At 51.9% G+C, this 13679-nt stretch overlaps 6 protein-coding genes across 6 annotated transcripts; 3 read left to right on the top strand and 3 right to left on the bottom strand.

The window, feature by feature from the left end:
- BKA58DRAFT_110126 (uncharacterized protein) lies at window positions 1-2046 on the top strand. Its single transcript, XM_046163895.1, has one exon. It carries the CDS (start codon window positions 281-283, stop codon window positions 1838-1840), a length of 1560 nt encoding a protein of 519 aa, XP_046029949.1. The 5' UTR covers window positions 1-280; the 3' UTR covers window positions 1841-2046.
- Window positions 2047-2372: 326 nt separating this feature from the next.
- On the bottom strand, window positions 2373-4729 carry BKA58DRAFT_453341 (uncharacterized protein; the record flags this gene model as incomplete). Its single annotated transcript, XM_046174466.1, has 4 exons — window positions 2373-2824; window positions 2891-3586; window positions 3651-4080; window positions 4261-4729. 4 exons carry the CDS (start codon window positions 4724-4726, stop codon window positions 2425-2427), a joined length of 1992 nt encoding a protein of 663 aa, XP_046029948.1. The 3' UTR covers window positions 2373-2424.
- A 751-nt stretch (window positions 4730-5480) lies between these two features.
- Window positions 5481-7489, top strand: BKA58DRAFT_110140 (Zinc/iron permease). The gene is made up of 2 exons (XM_046163896.1): window positions 5481-5731; window positions 5798-7489. Exons 1-2 carry the CDS (start codon window positions 5707-5709, stop codon window positions 7180-7182), a joined length of 1410 nt encoding a protein of 469 aa, XP_046029947.1. The 5' UTR covers window positions 5481-5706; the 3' UTR covers window positions 7183-7489.
- BKA58DRAFT_110163 (ChaC-like protein) lies at window positions 7184-8814 on the bottom strand. The gene is made up of 7 exons (XM_046163898.1): window positions 8587-8814; window positions 8496-8527; window positions 8353-8402; window positions 8271-8275; window positions 8116-8200; window positions 7681-8023; window positions 7184-7604 (listed from the first exon to the last, which is right to left on the bottom strand). The coding sequence occupies exons 1-7, from the start codon at window positions 8652-8654 to the stop codon at window positions 7384-7386; spliced, it is 804 nt and encodes a 267-aa protein (XP_046029946.1). The 5' UTR covers window positions 8655-8814; the 3' UTR covers window positions 7184-7383.
- On the bottom strand, window positions 8761-10535 carry BKA58DRAFT_333645 (uncharacterized protein). Its single transcript, XM_046168207.1, has 2 exons — window positions 10128-10535; window positions 8761-10073 (listed from the first exon to the last, which is right to left on the bottom strand). Exons 1-2 carry the CDS (start codon window positions 10447-10449, stop codon window positions 8911-8913), a joined length of 1485 nt encoding a protein of 494 aa, XP_046029945.1. The 5' UTR covers window positions 10450-10535; the 3' UTR covers window positions 8761-8910.
- Window positions 10536-11734: 1199 nt separating this feature from the next.
- BKA58DRAFT_466706 (uncharacterized protein) lies at window positions 11735-13482 on the top strand (the record flags this gene model as incomplete). The annotated part of the gene is made up of 2 exons (XM_046175026.1): window positions 11735-12025; window positions 12103-13482. The coding sequence occupies 2 exons, from the start codon at window positions 11735-11737 to the stop codon at window positions 13480-13482; spliced, it is 1671 nt and encodes a 556-aa protein (XP_046029944.1).
- Window positions 13483-13679: the final 197 nt, after the last annotated feature.

Here is a 13679-nt window from a genome sequence, read left to right as displayed (position 1 = left end):
GCCTAAAGCTACTGATATCACGCCCACAGAAAAAGGGGCGATTTCAACTACGAATCGTTACATTATACGGAATGTTCAACTTTCACCTCATTTACAGTGAGGGCCGTACGATGAATAACTACTGAGGTCCGTGTGAATGAAGCGCACACACTCACTCTAGTAGCTACATAAGTTCCCTTCTCCTCCCTGTGAGAATCATTATCAACACAACCACAATCCCTCCAACTTACCCAATACCCCATCTTACCTTTCAGAACCCAATTTTTCAGTCGCCAGAAACATGTCCAAACCTATGTTAACCACGCTTTCAAACGACCTCTTGGATCAAATCTTTGCAGATGTGGATCGAGAGGATCTGCTAAACCTGACCAAGACGCATCGAGTCTTTTACAAATCCGCTCAACGCCTCTTATTCCAGTCGATTGCCCTCCCTGTACAATCGACCCTGGCCTATCCATTCATTCAAGGCGGGCATTCCGCCGAAGTCAGTCATCTACCGACACCCGAGGATCGCCGGATGTATGAAGATCGCGAGAAGTGGAACTGGCGGACAGGTTGTCCTATACTACCTCCGGTCTTACTGCCACTACCGGACCATGAGATCCCACGAAACTACAGGGAACACGAAGCTTATGGTAATGTCATGGCCCGGCAGAACACATGTGCCTTATTTCTCCAGGCTATCACCAAGGCACCGCAGCTTGCAGACCACGTACGCCACGTGCGAATAGACTCTGAGTGGGGTGAACCGTCTTTCTTTCACGAGCAAGCCATCACCATATTCCGTAAACTATCGAACGTGCGAAGCATCGAGGTCACGATCAAAGACCGGCTCATGGGTTCAGTCTGGTATGTTCAGCAGGATACCTGCATCAAGCAACTCTGGGCTGTACTCGAGCATGTTCCTATCGAGGCCATCACCTTGAAGACACCTACGTTGAGGGTTCTCCGTGAACTCATCCAGATCCCTACTTTGAGGACCTTTTTGATCGAGACTATCGCGCCCTGGCATGAAAGCCCTAGTTCTGATATCAGCCCACACGGCATCATTCACAACTGGCTCGAACCCGGTTCCCTCCCCAACCTCTCACACTTCAATTCTGGAACCTTCCAGATCAGCCCTCTCGCTCTGGGAAAACTGCTGGGCCAAGCTAAGAACCTCGAATCGCTGCTCCTAACCATTGACTGCCTGTACGCCTACCAAAACGACATCATACCTCCATCCTGGCGACCCACGCCCCCTACTCCTCCCACCATCATCGACGTCCTAAAAGCCAACCCAGAACTCCCTTCCACCCTGAAAGAACTATCCCTTCTCGAACCACCAAACGCCCAATTCAGAGAACATCCCTACCCCATATTTCCCGCCGACTTCTCCTTCCTGAAAAACCTCCAGGTCCTAAAAGTAACCTCATCCCTCTGGTACAACACCGCCATCGACCTCCCCAACTCCGCCAAAAAAACATGGATTTGGCAAAAACAAGACCGCTGCGCCGCAGCCGCATACACCCTCGTTCCCCCCTCGGTGCGCGAACTCGAAGTCCAATTCATGGGGCCCGAGGCTATCTTCGCCACGGGCGATGGCCGCACGCAGTTTCGTCGTTTGCCACAGGCCTTGCCGTTCAAGGGGTTGAGCTGGATAACGCAGTTTGCGGAGATGAAGCTGCGGGGGCAAGGGTTTCTGACTGAGCTCAAGTGTCTGAGGTTGACGGAACTTCCGGGTGTTGGGGGTACGAGGCAGGCTTTTGGGGCGTTTGATAAGTATTTGCCACCGAGAGTTGTTAGCGAGGTGTTTGATGACGCGGGCATTGAGCTTGTTATTCGGCTTGCGAAAGTATGAGCGCTGGTACATTCACCAGACTGATAGAGTTTAGGTAGCTGTATGCGATTGTCAATTACATGTTAGCCCTCGTAGGGCTGAGGGGAATGCGACTGGACTTATCCACCCCATTTAAGGGAAAAAATGAATACCCACACAAGGCAGATAACTTAAAATTGCACATTGCCTTGGGATTTTGTCAACATATGTTTTCATGATGATCTAGACTTCAGCGCACCTGTTCCATCTGTTCTCCTATCAGTCGTCTCCAAAACCGAGTCCTAGTATATTTAAATCCTCAGCACCATGCCAGAAATTTGCTGCCTACAAGCAACCTCGATCCTCAATGCTCTTTCGTGTAGGCCAAGTTCACCGCATCGTCGCGCTATCGTATCATTTACTTAGCGAGCGCTTCGGTCCTCGTCGAATCGACTACAGCTGGACAGCGTCCAAGCTATGTGGCATATCGATCACAAGGCTGTTGCGACAGGCTTGGCGATAGTGCCGGCGGCGAGGTAGTTGTGAACTAGAGTGCTGTCGATCGACTGACCAAACGAAGAGATATTCACACCCAGTCGAGGATGCAACACATTCAAAGCCCTCGCTCATTGTTCGTGATGGTTTTGCGATCCGTTCATCCAGTGCGCGTAAGGATGTTGCGTTGTAGGCCCTGCGTATTCGACAAGAAGGTTAGCACCCAGCAATGCGGGTATTAGTAAAAGTTGAGAGCGCTCGAAGTTGTACATACATGTGAACCCGTAGCCACTGCCGAAAGTACAAGATTGGTCGTCTGGTACTCCGGAATCGTAAGGATCTGATGTTTTGCCTCCATCGCCCAGGTTGTTTGCATGTCCTTGATTCATATCGTCGAGACCCAAACTGAGAGCCGCCCAGTCGATGCTTTCCCACGCGTTGAGATCGGGCTCAGCAACGTGGTGTTGCAACGGCCCAACAGGGCTGTTGGCGTCTTCAGCTTTCAAGGGCGCTTCGAAGAATGGCGCGAGCCTATGTACAAGACAAACTCAAGTATAAGCAAGCGAATGCATAGGCAAGAAGGTACGGTCGTCTAACCTGAGATTCACAACCCTGGCCCACAGCTGGCACACAGCATCGTTGAGCTTGTAACTAACCCAGCCGCAGAGATGAAGTCGTTCGAGGAGCGCTTCCGCTGATAGAATGTCGAATTCCGCACAAGCGAGCGAGGTCTGATACACAAACCATGTGCTCTCTGGCGAGGGTTCCGCTGATATCGCACCGATAGAGAGTATCCAGAGTAGAAGGTCGGGGCAATGTTGCCACTCGGTACGAATGGTGCAATTCAGCGCTTTCTCCAGCCGCTTACTTGCTGCAAAGTGGAGCAGGTGAACGTGAGACTGTCGCTTGAACGCTTCCGTCGTCCGCACGGTAAAGATGAGTAGCGCAACGCATAGCGCGTCTTCGAGAGGGGTGACAAGATGTTCGTTCTTGCGTACCCATGTTAGCAGAGAGCACTCTAAGACACATGCGAAGTTCTGAATGTCGAGAGGGTCTAGAGGGTTTTCGGGATCACTGAACCAGACATTCAGATCGGCAATCAGGAAAAGTACCAGTTCCACCAGGGCATTAAGCGACTCTTTGAGACCTGCACTCCGACAGTAATCAGTCAGATGTTGGGAAATGCCCGATTCATAGCCTGGTGGATGGCGCGGAAAGCCTGCTGTGCTGATGAAATCCAAAGTAGAGGGGCTTGGCGCTTGGAAATCGTAAATAGCGTGAGCCGTCGAATGCCTGATGCTCAGTAAGCACATGCCAAACCGGTTCCGGGCAGAACGCGGGAGTAGAAGCTACACACCAAAGCATAAAGGCTTGAAGAATGCGGTTCGTATTGATTGCTCCTAGTCCTCCACGCAGCTGCACCATTCTTTGCAGCCCTCTTCTGTGGATATCGAGTTGAACCGCATGGTCCTCGTGCAAGTCGAATTGTGGCAGATGCAAACCCTCTTCTATCGTGAGTAAGTTGAAGACAGCACCAATATTCGCATCAGAAATTCCATCCGGTGTCAGTATCGCTGCATTGACAGCAGCAATAGCTTGTGCTCGATGGTGCAAGACGGCATCCATGGTATCTTTTCCGAAAACGTAGGCGTGCAGCGCGATTGTAGCGAGCAGACTGTGCATGAAGCCTGGATTACTTATCGCCGTGCCGAACCAGTCCGACTTCATCAGAGTGGAACGATGCCGGACGTCGACTGCGATGATACCAGGCGCCATCTCCGTGGAAACTATACAGTTCAAGTCAGCGTACGAAAACAAATACCACCAGGCGTCGGTATGTTTGGCGCCATACAATCGGATGAAATCTAGACCTTGCACTCTCCACGCCGTTGTACAGAGTTGCCGTGCCACAAACCCAGCCAACTGGAAAGTCTTGATGGAAGAGTGATGCAGGGGCAGCCACTTACAATGCTTCAGCAGTTCCGATACGCTGCGGGTAACTTCGACGGATGAAGTCCGAAAAGGATCGAAAAGTTGATTGTTTGGGTCTTCTGCAGGCGCCGCAGGCTTGACCAGCAAACATCTTTGGCAGAATCCCTCACCCGGGCGGCACAGGAAAATCTGACACTCTGGGCAAACGTCCCTCTGGGCTATCGCATAATCTTCAGACTCTGGGGAAGAAAAGTAATCAGACCTGTTCGCAACAATTGGAGGGCTTGGCGTCGCCTTGTTTGACGTAGACGCACATGTACTGTTAGGACTTGCGCTTTCTGGGCTTCCAGTTTTCCTTTGCTTCGCAGCATGTTTGCTTGTTGACCATGGGTTTTTCCTGCGCGCGTTCTGCATGACAAAAGAACGAGCATTGCGGCGACCTTGGCGGGACGTCTTCGCTTGAGCTGCGTCGACGAACAAAAAGTCTCGCTGATCAGACATTGTCGGTTAGAGCCACCCGGTCTCCCTTTGGTGGCTCCTTCAGGCCCTCCAGCGGTTCTTCCCGTTACAGAACTAGCAATATGCCGTATTGTCCTGTTCAGAGAGAATGTAGATGGTGGGGCTTAGCAGGGTGTAGCCGGGACGACGTTGCGCGTGGTGACTAGTCCAGGCTTTCCCAGTCCATGCTCGTGGGTCAACATTTTGGTACCGACATGTGCCGTAACGATGTTGGGCTGCGGCGGTATCGTCCTTGGTGTTACTGGAGGCGATGGAGGGGCGCGAGACGTGAAACTATCAAGGACCCGATTCGTGTTAGGCTGCAGAAGCGAAGTCGGGTGTGACGGGGTGCCTGCGCCGATGCCAATCTCTCGAATGATGATGCAGCTGTGCCGTCCCAAACCCGTACTCCAGATAGTTCCACGACACGGTGAACAACGCAGGGTCTCTGTCTATATATGTAGACGATGGAGCTCGCGGATTGCTGTTACCGAAGGATCAAAAATAGCACCGGCCATGGCCGGTGGCTAACGTTGCGTGATGTTTACAGGACGTGCTGTCCAAAAAACTGGAGATGGACATGAAAGACGCCACAACCGATGCTAACAGGAGCCGGGGCACGGTAGTCTCCTATGATACAAGGCAGACTCTCAAGCGTGGGCCCAGGCCTTGTATGGACACTTGATCTTCGATTGTTGGTAGATGGTTATCTGAGGTTTGAGAGATACCAGGTATGACGCAGTCTTGGCTTTCGGCGCGTTCGGAAATACTTCTTTGTTCAGAGTGCATGTTGGACCCCCGGACACACGTACAAATAGGTTTGCAGTCAGAAAGGAAATGAATCTACCAGAATGCGGACCCGACGAGGACGTGAATAGGTGAAAGGCCGAGGAACAATAGAGGCTCCGGACCCCGGCACCTACTGGGCAAGCGCGACGGAACCGCGCGTACCTTGATGCTCGGAAGCTCTGTCAACCACCGCCATGCAGGCAGACGGCATTCTAGCAGGTATGACATGCGTGCTTATTCTGCTGACCGTGGCGCTCGTATACTGACCACGTCATTGTAACTTAGGCCTTTCGGAAATACCTGCGCATATCCTTCATGCGGAATTGCTCCGTAGACAACAGGACAACGATGAGCGACCAGAATGCGGAAGCAAAGGGGCGAAGGGCCACTACAATACACCCATACATGTCTTCGCCTTGTTCTTAATACTCACACTTAGCACTGCGGGTTCGTACGTTTCTTCACATACCCTCCAATGCACTGCTGACTGTCTCACAGCTTGCTCCTTCCCTGTGGTCGTCAAGCGCTTTCCTTCGATACCCGTTCCCCACCAATTCCTCTTCATATCTAGGCACTTCGGCACAGGTGTCCTGATAGCGACCGCTTTCGTCCATCTCCTCCCTACCGCCTTCGAGTCCCTCACCGACCCATGTCTACCCCCGTTCTGGAACAAGGGCTACTCGGCCATGCCGGGCTTGATAGCCATGACATCAGTCTTTGTAGTAGTAGGCGTTGAGATGTTCTTCGCATCAAGGGGAGCAGGCCATTCGCACTCGACTGGCTACGAAAACCTAGGCCTTGACGACCATGCTGCGACTGCGCGCCCGGGCCACAAGAGAAGCCATAGCTATGGGAGGTTCAGCAACGGCACACCAGGAGCGAATGGCCACATACCGGGCATCATGCTGCACGATGTCGAATCTTCAGCCAATCTGATGGCAGGCCGATCGCCGTCGTTTTCCCTGGCATCGCCGATGACGCCCAATGATTCTATAGGCCGGAAATCCATTGACGACGACAATGACTCAGATCTGGAGATAAGCAGAGAAGAGCTCGCCCGTCAAGATGAGGACAACTCAGAAGACGAGTCTCGCCTGTTGCCTGGGCCCCATGCTCACAATCCTACCCACCAACCTGGCGGCGAATCCTCTGAAGATATGGAGAAAACCGAAGCCCAGAATAAAAAACTTCTCTTGCAATGCCTACTGCTCGAAGCCGGAATCCTCTTCCACTCCATCTTCATAGGCATGGCGCTCTCGGTCGCCACTGGCACCGCATTTATCGTCTTCCTCATAGCCATCTCCTTCCACCAAACCTTCGAAGGCTTCGCACTCGGCTCCAGAATCAGCGCCATTCGCTTTCCAGCTGGATCACCGAAGCCGTGGCTAATGGCCCTAGCTTACGGAACCACCACACCCATTGGGCAAGCAATAGGTCTAGCTATACACACCTTGTACGACCCAGCAAGTGAAGCTGGCTTACTAACTGTGGGCTTCATGAACGCCATATCCAGCGGCTTGTTGCTATTTGCTGGCTTGGTGGAGCTACTTGCTGAAGATTTTTTAAGTGACGAGAGCTATGAGACGTTACAGGGGAAGCGGCGACTACAGGCCTGTGCCAGTGTCGTAGCAGGGGCATTGTTGATGGCACTAGTCGGCGCATGGGCATAGTTCCCAACGTTCTCTTCTTGTATATACTAAGCGCATCATGCATATATCTGGCGTTATGGCTGGTCACATGCAGGCTAGCCTGCTTCGTAATCATAATCACCAGTGACTTTCGCAGAAGCCTCGGTTGGCTTGATCTTGTTGTTCATATGCGTATCGCCACATGCGATGTGACATTACGGACTTGTCCGTTGCATTCCAGGTTTATTTTTCGACCTCCTCTTGTTCTTCTGTACTTCCTACTCTGTACAGCCCTTCAGCGCCACCGTCTTCGTGATCGCTCCCGATCCCAGCTTCCTTCTCTAATGCTTTGCACCGTCTTACTAGGTCGCTCACGTGAGCATCTCCGCTATTGTAGCTCAAACCAAGCAGTGCGGTCTCAAGGTTGTAAAGGTACTCTTTGTTCTCGCCACTCGGACCTTTGCCTGTAATCAGGTCAGTATGAACAAATCATGGCAAGGGAGACACGTCCAGCAAACAGAGCAATGAGATGAAACATACTCTCCAAAATCTTCCTCGCCAACGCACCCGGATCCTGCGCACCCAAAAACTGCGGATTCTCCGGCAACCCAATATACACCAAACATCTAACACTTCCCGCCTCCTCTCTCACGGCGATGGTGTTGGTGGCCTTGATGCCAGCTCGCATGCCTGCTTCGGCTTCAGTCGGCTCCGAGTCGTGTGGCGGAGACGTGACCTCTGAGGTACTGATTGCAGGATGGAATGGTGTGAACTGGATCGAATACCCGTTTATCTCGCGGATGTCCAGATACTGGCGTACTTCTTGGACTTTGGAGGCCGGAATGTGGTATGCGGCGCCCCAGACGCGTTCGGTGGACGCATGCTGTTCCTCTTAGTGTTGAACCTTCATGATGAGGCACATCTGGACATATAGCCACAAGCTGAGGAGATTGAATATAGTGAACGATTGCTTACAGTATCCGTTAAAGTCTCCCAATGCGCTTTATCAATCAACGTGACAACACGTCCCGGGGCTTCGGGCGTTCCGCGGTGATCTTCACTGTATTACCTCCGCATTAGCACACACTCGGACCCCGCTTCTCCACGATCCAGTGGGAGAGTCTCCATACCTCGCCTACCAGCGTTAGCAAAGAACGTTTTGTCGTACGTTTGATCGTCCTATCTCTCGCACCAGCCAAGGAAAGCACATACCTGCCAAAATCTCCTCACATATCCTTCAATGTATCCTGGAATTCGCTGATCTGGGTCCTACTGTCAGATAAAAGAAATCCTCTCTTTTAGATGGAAGTCAAGCCAGCATGTTTGCTTTTCGCTATGCCATGTTCGGGCCGTACCGTAGTGTGGCGGTGGTTTCCATATCAAGCTCCTACGACCGAGGCGTTAGCTTTTCGGCTAAACGTGTCGAAACTCATGGGTGGCGTATACCCATATCCAAAGATCCAGAAGTCGTCGTTGCTGCCGAAGGTCTCAATTTCGTTTTGATGGTCCGCCATGGTCAATGTTGAAAGCTCGCTGCAAATCGGATGTCCGCTTGAGGTAGGACAAGTCTGTTCTTTAACGTTTCCTCGAGGTGCCGTAGGCTAGATTATTTGTGGGGCTCTTTGCAAGGAACTTCGGGACGATAGGTAAGCAGTAGAGAGGCGCGGAACAACATTTCGGGAATGATTGTCGTGTGAGAATGTTGTGTTGGTGCTGCGTTGGCACGCTATATACATACACTTATACGTCTACAGATACAGGTACAGAATCCTACGATCCGCCGGCAGCCCGGCTCATGAAGAAACCCTTCAACGGGCCCATTGCATCGACTGCTCTCAATCCGAGGCTTCGTAGCCCTACGAGTGGACCCGACTCGACGCTATACAGACGATGCAATTTATCGCACACGCCCAGCATTGCATTATTCTCCGCATATCGTTCACTGGTATAGCTCTCCAACGCCAATGTCGATCCGATGTCTTGTCCGGTCTGCACCGCATGTGATATTGTTCGTACAAGCGCAGCAGCATCGCCTTGGCCTTGGTTGAGACCTTGACCTGCTAGTGGATGTATGGTATGCGCGGCGTCACCCACCAGTGCGACTCGTTCACCAGTGTAGGTATCGGCGTGCCGCATTCGGAGTGGGAAGGACGCGACTGTGCCATCTTGCACATTTGCTACTCGCATCGGTATCGCATGTTCGTTGACGGGCGTATGCTTCTCTCGCCATGCAACCTCCTCTGCCTGTCCGGATGAGAGGGTATGTAGGTATTCCAAGTCTGTTGGTGAAAGTCGGAATCCTGCATCGACCATTGCGACGAAATCCGTCTGTGACAACGCCTTGAGCTTCGCAGCACGTTCCGGCGTAGTGCTCCATACGAGTGTCGACATGTTGCCTGGAAGTGGAAGCATAGCAATTGGGCCGGTTGGCAGGAACCGCTGGTATGCGATCTTGTGATCTGAACCGCCCCAGCCTTGCCCCTCAAGCTTCAGACTAGCCACCACGCCGTGTCTGCTATAGTCGAAGCCTCGTGACTCAATGTCTGCAAAAGTCCGCACTGGACTGTTCGCACCATCAGCTCCGACCAACAGCCTAGCAGCCAGTGTCTTTCCACTGGACAGCGTGAGAATTGGCCACGACGAGAAGTCCATTTTCTCTGTATCTGTACCCAGGTCTATCGAGTTGACCTTTGTAGATGTGTAGAAATCGACACCACCCAATTGTTCGAGCCGGTTTAGGAGAGCTGTGACCGTATTGACGTTCTCGATCATGTAGGCGATTGTTGTAGGTTGCGCCGGGTTACGAGGGGTAAGGAGAGGTTTCGCTGTGTGCCAATCGAAGGATATCCGCGCATCGGTGACGCCATCCCATACTTGCATCTCTTGGTATGGTTGCACTCGGGGTGTGTTGACATGCGCCCATGCTCCAATTTCTACGCCGCACATGTCAGATTGGAACTATTAACATTTCACACGCTTATTCATACCCTGCAAGTTCTTCACAGAGGCTGGAGTGAGGGAGCTGCATCTATTCGAAAAGCTCTCCAAGGTCGCATCTTGTGATAGTCGATTTTTGTGTAGATCTTGGCCCTCGATGAGCGCAACTTTGAGCCCACTTGTGATTGGCGATGCTTTCAGCCCTGTCAGAAGACTCAATCCTGCGGGACCACCGCCTACGCAGACAACATCGTAGACCTCTGGCGCATTTGCGGAGCTCGAAGCAAACCTCCGCTGAGGCCGCAGATGGACCCAGACCGCCGATCGTGACGATAGAGCCCTGGGCCCTCTGGGTAATATTCGAGGCGGCATCACGAGCCTTTGAGGACTATAGTGACATGGAGGGACGAATTCGATTCGCGAACCGTGAAAGTCGGAGTGGTGGTGTCATCATGCTGTGTTTGATATGTTTGCATTCAGACGCGCTAAGATTATGTCAGCAAAGCAACTCGCGTCGACCTGCCGCAGTGTTAGCGCCGGCTTCTTCCACCTTCTCCACAGCCAAACCACAACCACATCTTCGCTTCCAATTGAAGTTCCCGGACCTCTTCCAAGGACGCTTAAAACCACGACGACGATGACGAAAGGAGACATCCAAGTCCAATCGATGCTATCGGCTATCCAAGGTGTTGCGCATCGTCCCTACAGATGATGTTAACACCCCTCAATTGATCATCTGGCCGTTGCTCAGTGCCAGGCAGTGGTTACTGTCAGTGAGCTACTCAGGATATCACACCATTCTCTGCGGTTTCTCAGTTTCTTCACACTTGAGGTCATCGCAACCCGCCCGGTTCCTGCTGTTTGATCATCCTGTACGACTTCTGTCGTGGTAATCATGACAAGTATACCTGTATCCTGCAGAGTATCGCCCGTTGGAGATGATAGGCACGGTGATTTTCCACCTAGTCAGCACGGTAGCGGTCTCTACCATGGCACTGATGTAAGACGTGTGACTCTTATAGGCCAGTCTTCCCAGGAACGCTCGAGGTGCACGCTTCTCTTGCGTGCATGTGCAGCGTGCAGGATCCTCTTATCTGCTCCAGATTACTTCGCTGGACTTCCACACTGCCATTAACCACACAATTTGTTGTTTAGTCAGATCCGTACGATTGCATCAACAATCTGGTATCTTTCAATCGAACTTCATTGGTGGAATTCATTGGTACAAGTGAAGGACTTTGGTCATTGGCGGCACCAACATGTTCTTGCTGATCGTACCGTACTTATCGCTAGGCTATTAAAGTAATAAGAGTTATCCGACTATCGAGCACTGGTATCGGTCAACAAGATTCTCGTCTGCTTCGCTCTCATCGTCATCTCTGCCATCAGCTTCTAACTTTACAATGCTATGACATCTCAAGCACATGGAAACACACCTCCCGACGAGCCCTGCGTGATTTTCAACATCAGCGAAACAGAAGTGGATCCAGAAACCTTCCAACTACCATAGCCTCCAAAGTTTTCATTGAAGCGACAAGTATCGGAATCATTCCTCCAAACGCGTGGCTACATTAAGGAACAAGGAAGAATACAAGGAAGTGGTCATGGGACAGCAATCGACTGTCCTTGCCTACCACCACCAGCATACAACATAGCCATGACTGGACCAAGTTCCAACTTCCACAGTGCCTACTCTACCCTTCCTACCACGCCCCCTACACCCGAAAACGAAACTCATCTACGAAGACCATCACAAGTCACCGAGATCATAGAGAAGGTCAACGCAAAGCTTAGGCGCCTCTTTGGTAGTCGAAGGGGATCAGTCGAGGACGAACACACATCGCTCAACGCTACTGTCAGTGAACGCCCGAGTGGACCGCCAGACAACTCGCATAACCAGCGTTATCCTGGAGATTTTGTTGGGATGAGCGTGGCTTCCCTGCCAAATGTAAGCGAACACATTCATGTCAACGGCGAAGTAGTCCTAGCTGCTTCCACACCACTGCTAACTGGTACACTCTTCAGGCAACGTTCCAGAAGAGACGAAGAAGCATCATGCAGACGCAGTCGAACTCCGACCTACACTACTGTGGAGATGGCGAACTGGAGCAGCTTCATAGCCTCCAATCGTATAGCACACAAAGTACGAGATATGGAGGACGAAAGCGAAAAGACTCTCAGTTCAGCTTAAGCGATTTGTTGAAACCTCGAAGATTCAGCAAAGCAGAGAAAGGGAAGGGGCGGATGGAATACGATGAAGAAGCTGGATCAACCTCCCAGGACCAACTCCTCCATACCAATCGAGAGACCTCGTCAGATCCAGTCAGACTCCCTCTAACGGAACATGGGACTTTGCCTCTTGGATCATCTGACCAGCCTACTGGCCCTTCAACGCCGTCGTCAGCTGCAGTATCACCGATGGAGCAAACCATACCCATAAGGCCGAAGCGTGCCATAACTTCAAAACCAGAGCCTGCCACGAGAAAGGTAAGCGTACGTCTTGTACCACCGACACCTGCACATCCGCGAGTTCAGCGGCGGTTATCGACCAGCTCCACAGCTTCCTTCTCGTCGGCCTCTAGTTTCGACTCGACCAACCCAATGCCAGAATCGACCAGCACTTTCCTCCAACGCGCACGCGACATCGTCAACACATCCGGCACGGCCACAATCGAAGTAGGTGCAAACAGGCACTCACAACCCATCTCCATTCCATCTTCATACCACAACAGCCGCCGCTCATCCATACTCCCAGAAGGCTCAGCAAGACCCATGGCCGACTCGCCCACTTTACCCCCATCCCTCACCTCATCAACAACCGAGCTCCTTCGTCATAGCGACCGTCCAGATACAGCACCCTCTTCACCTTCTCTCGATCCTACCCTCGTTCCCTCTCTGGATACCATGCAAACGCTACATCTAGGCCCGCCTCAACGAGCCTTGCTCCAGCGTTCCGGTTCGAGTAGTTCATCACGCATGTTTCACGTTTCCGTCGAGCAACTGCCTACGCCTACGCCTGCACAACCCGTTTCGCGATTCAGCGCCTGTTCTTCTCTTGCCAACAAACCTACAGAACCGATCTTGCGCTTCAGTGCGTGTTCTTCGCTGGCCAGTAAATGTAGTTCAGCCATGGCGCACGGAGACGCTGATGATACACCGGATTTCAGTATCAGGCATCCTGCTCCTCCTGGTCCTTTGGTCTCTGATTCTCCACCACTGGAAGCGGTACCATCGCCAGTCAAGCGACGAACGGGGAGTTTGGAGGGGAGTCAGGATCTTCGCGCTGTGTACATTGAACAGGGAAGAGCGAGCGTTATAACCTGTCCTCCGCGCCAACGAAGTCCGAGGAAGAGTCTACAGGGGGGGTGTTGGTGGGATGAATCGCCTCCAAAAGTGTATCTATAGATTGCGTTTTGTTTTTGGTTGCTGTGGTGCACATGTAAATTGTATGCATCAGACAATTCATAGTCACATAGCATATGTAAAAAGATATAGTAGTTCCTCATCCACAACACCTCGGCGTTCAATGTATTACAACGGCATACTAATGCTACCTTCACACCCCTGGGGCAAGTGAACCAACATCCCATCACGATCATCCA

This window comes from Alternaria rosae (genome assembly GCF_020736505.1).
Source record: "Alternaria rosae strain MPI-PUGE-AT-0040 chromosome Unknown BKA58scaffold_2, whole genome shotgun sequence".
In the NCBI taxonomy this organism is placed as follows: domain Eukaryota; kingdom Fungi; phylum Ascomycota; class Dothideomycetes; order Pleosporales; family Pleosporaceae; genus Alternaria; species Alternaria rosae.
The sequence above is the reverse complement of the archived record's forward strand: the minus strand, read 5'-3'. Positions and strand labels throughout refer to the sequence as shown.

Bases quoted from the DNA above. Each gene is read 5' to 3' on its own strand.
- BKA58DRAFT_333645 (XM_046168207.1), bottom strand. From the start codon at position 10,449: ATGCCGCCTCGAATATTACCCAGAGGGCCCAGGGCTCTATCGTCACGA. The intron at 10,074-10,127 runs GTATGAATAAGC...TGTGCGGCGTAG, and splicing joins CTCTGTGAAGAACTTGCAGG to AAATTGGAGCATGGGCGCAT.
- BKA58DRAFT_110140 (XM_046163896.1), top strand. From the start codon at position 5,707: ATGCAGGCAGACGGCATTCTAGCAG. The intron at 5,732-5,797 runs GTATGACATGCG...ATTGTAACTTAG, and splicing joins GGCAGACGGCATTCTAGCAG to GCCTTTCGGAAATACCTGCG.
- BKA58DRAFT_110126 (XM_046163895.1), top strand. From the start codon at position 281: ATGTCCAAACCTATGTTAACCACGCTTTCAAACGACCTCTTGGATCAA.
- BKA58DRAFT_110163 (XM_046163898.1), bottom strand. From the start codon at position 8,654: ATGGCGGACCATCAAAACGAAATTGAGACCTTCGGCAGCAACGACGAC. The intron at 8,528-8,586 runs GTATACGCCACC...CCTCGGTCGTAG, and splicing joins TTCTGGATCTTTGGATATGG to GAGCTTGATATGGAAACCAC. The intron at 8,024-8,115 runs GTAAGCAATCGT...TAAGAGGAACAG, and splicing joins GGGAGACTTTAACGGATACT to CATGCGTCCACCGAACGCGT.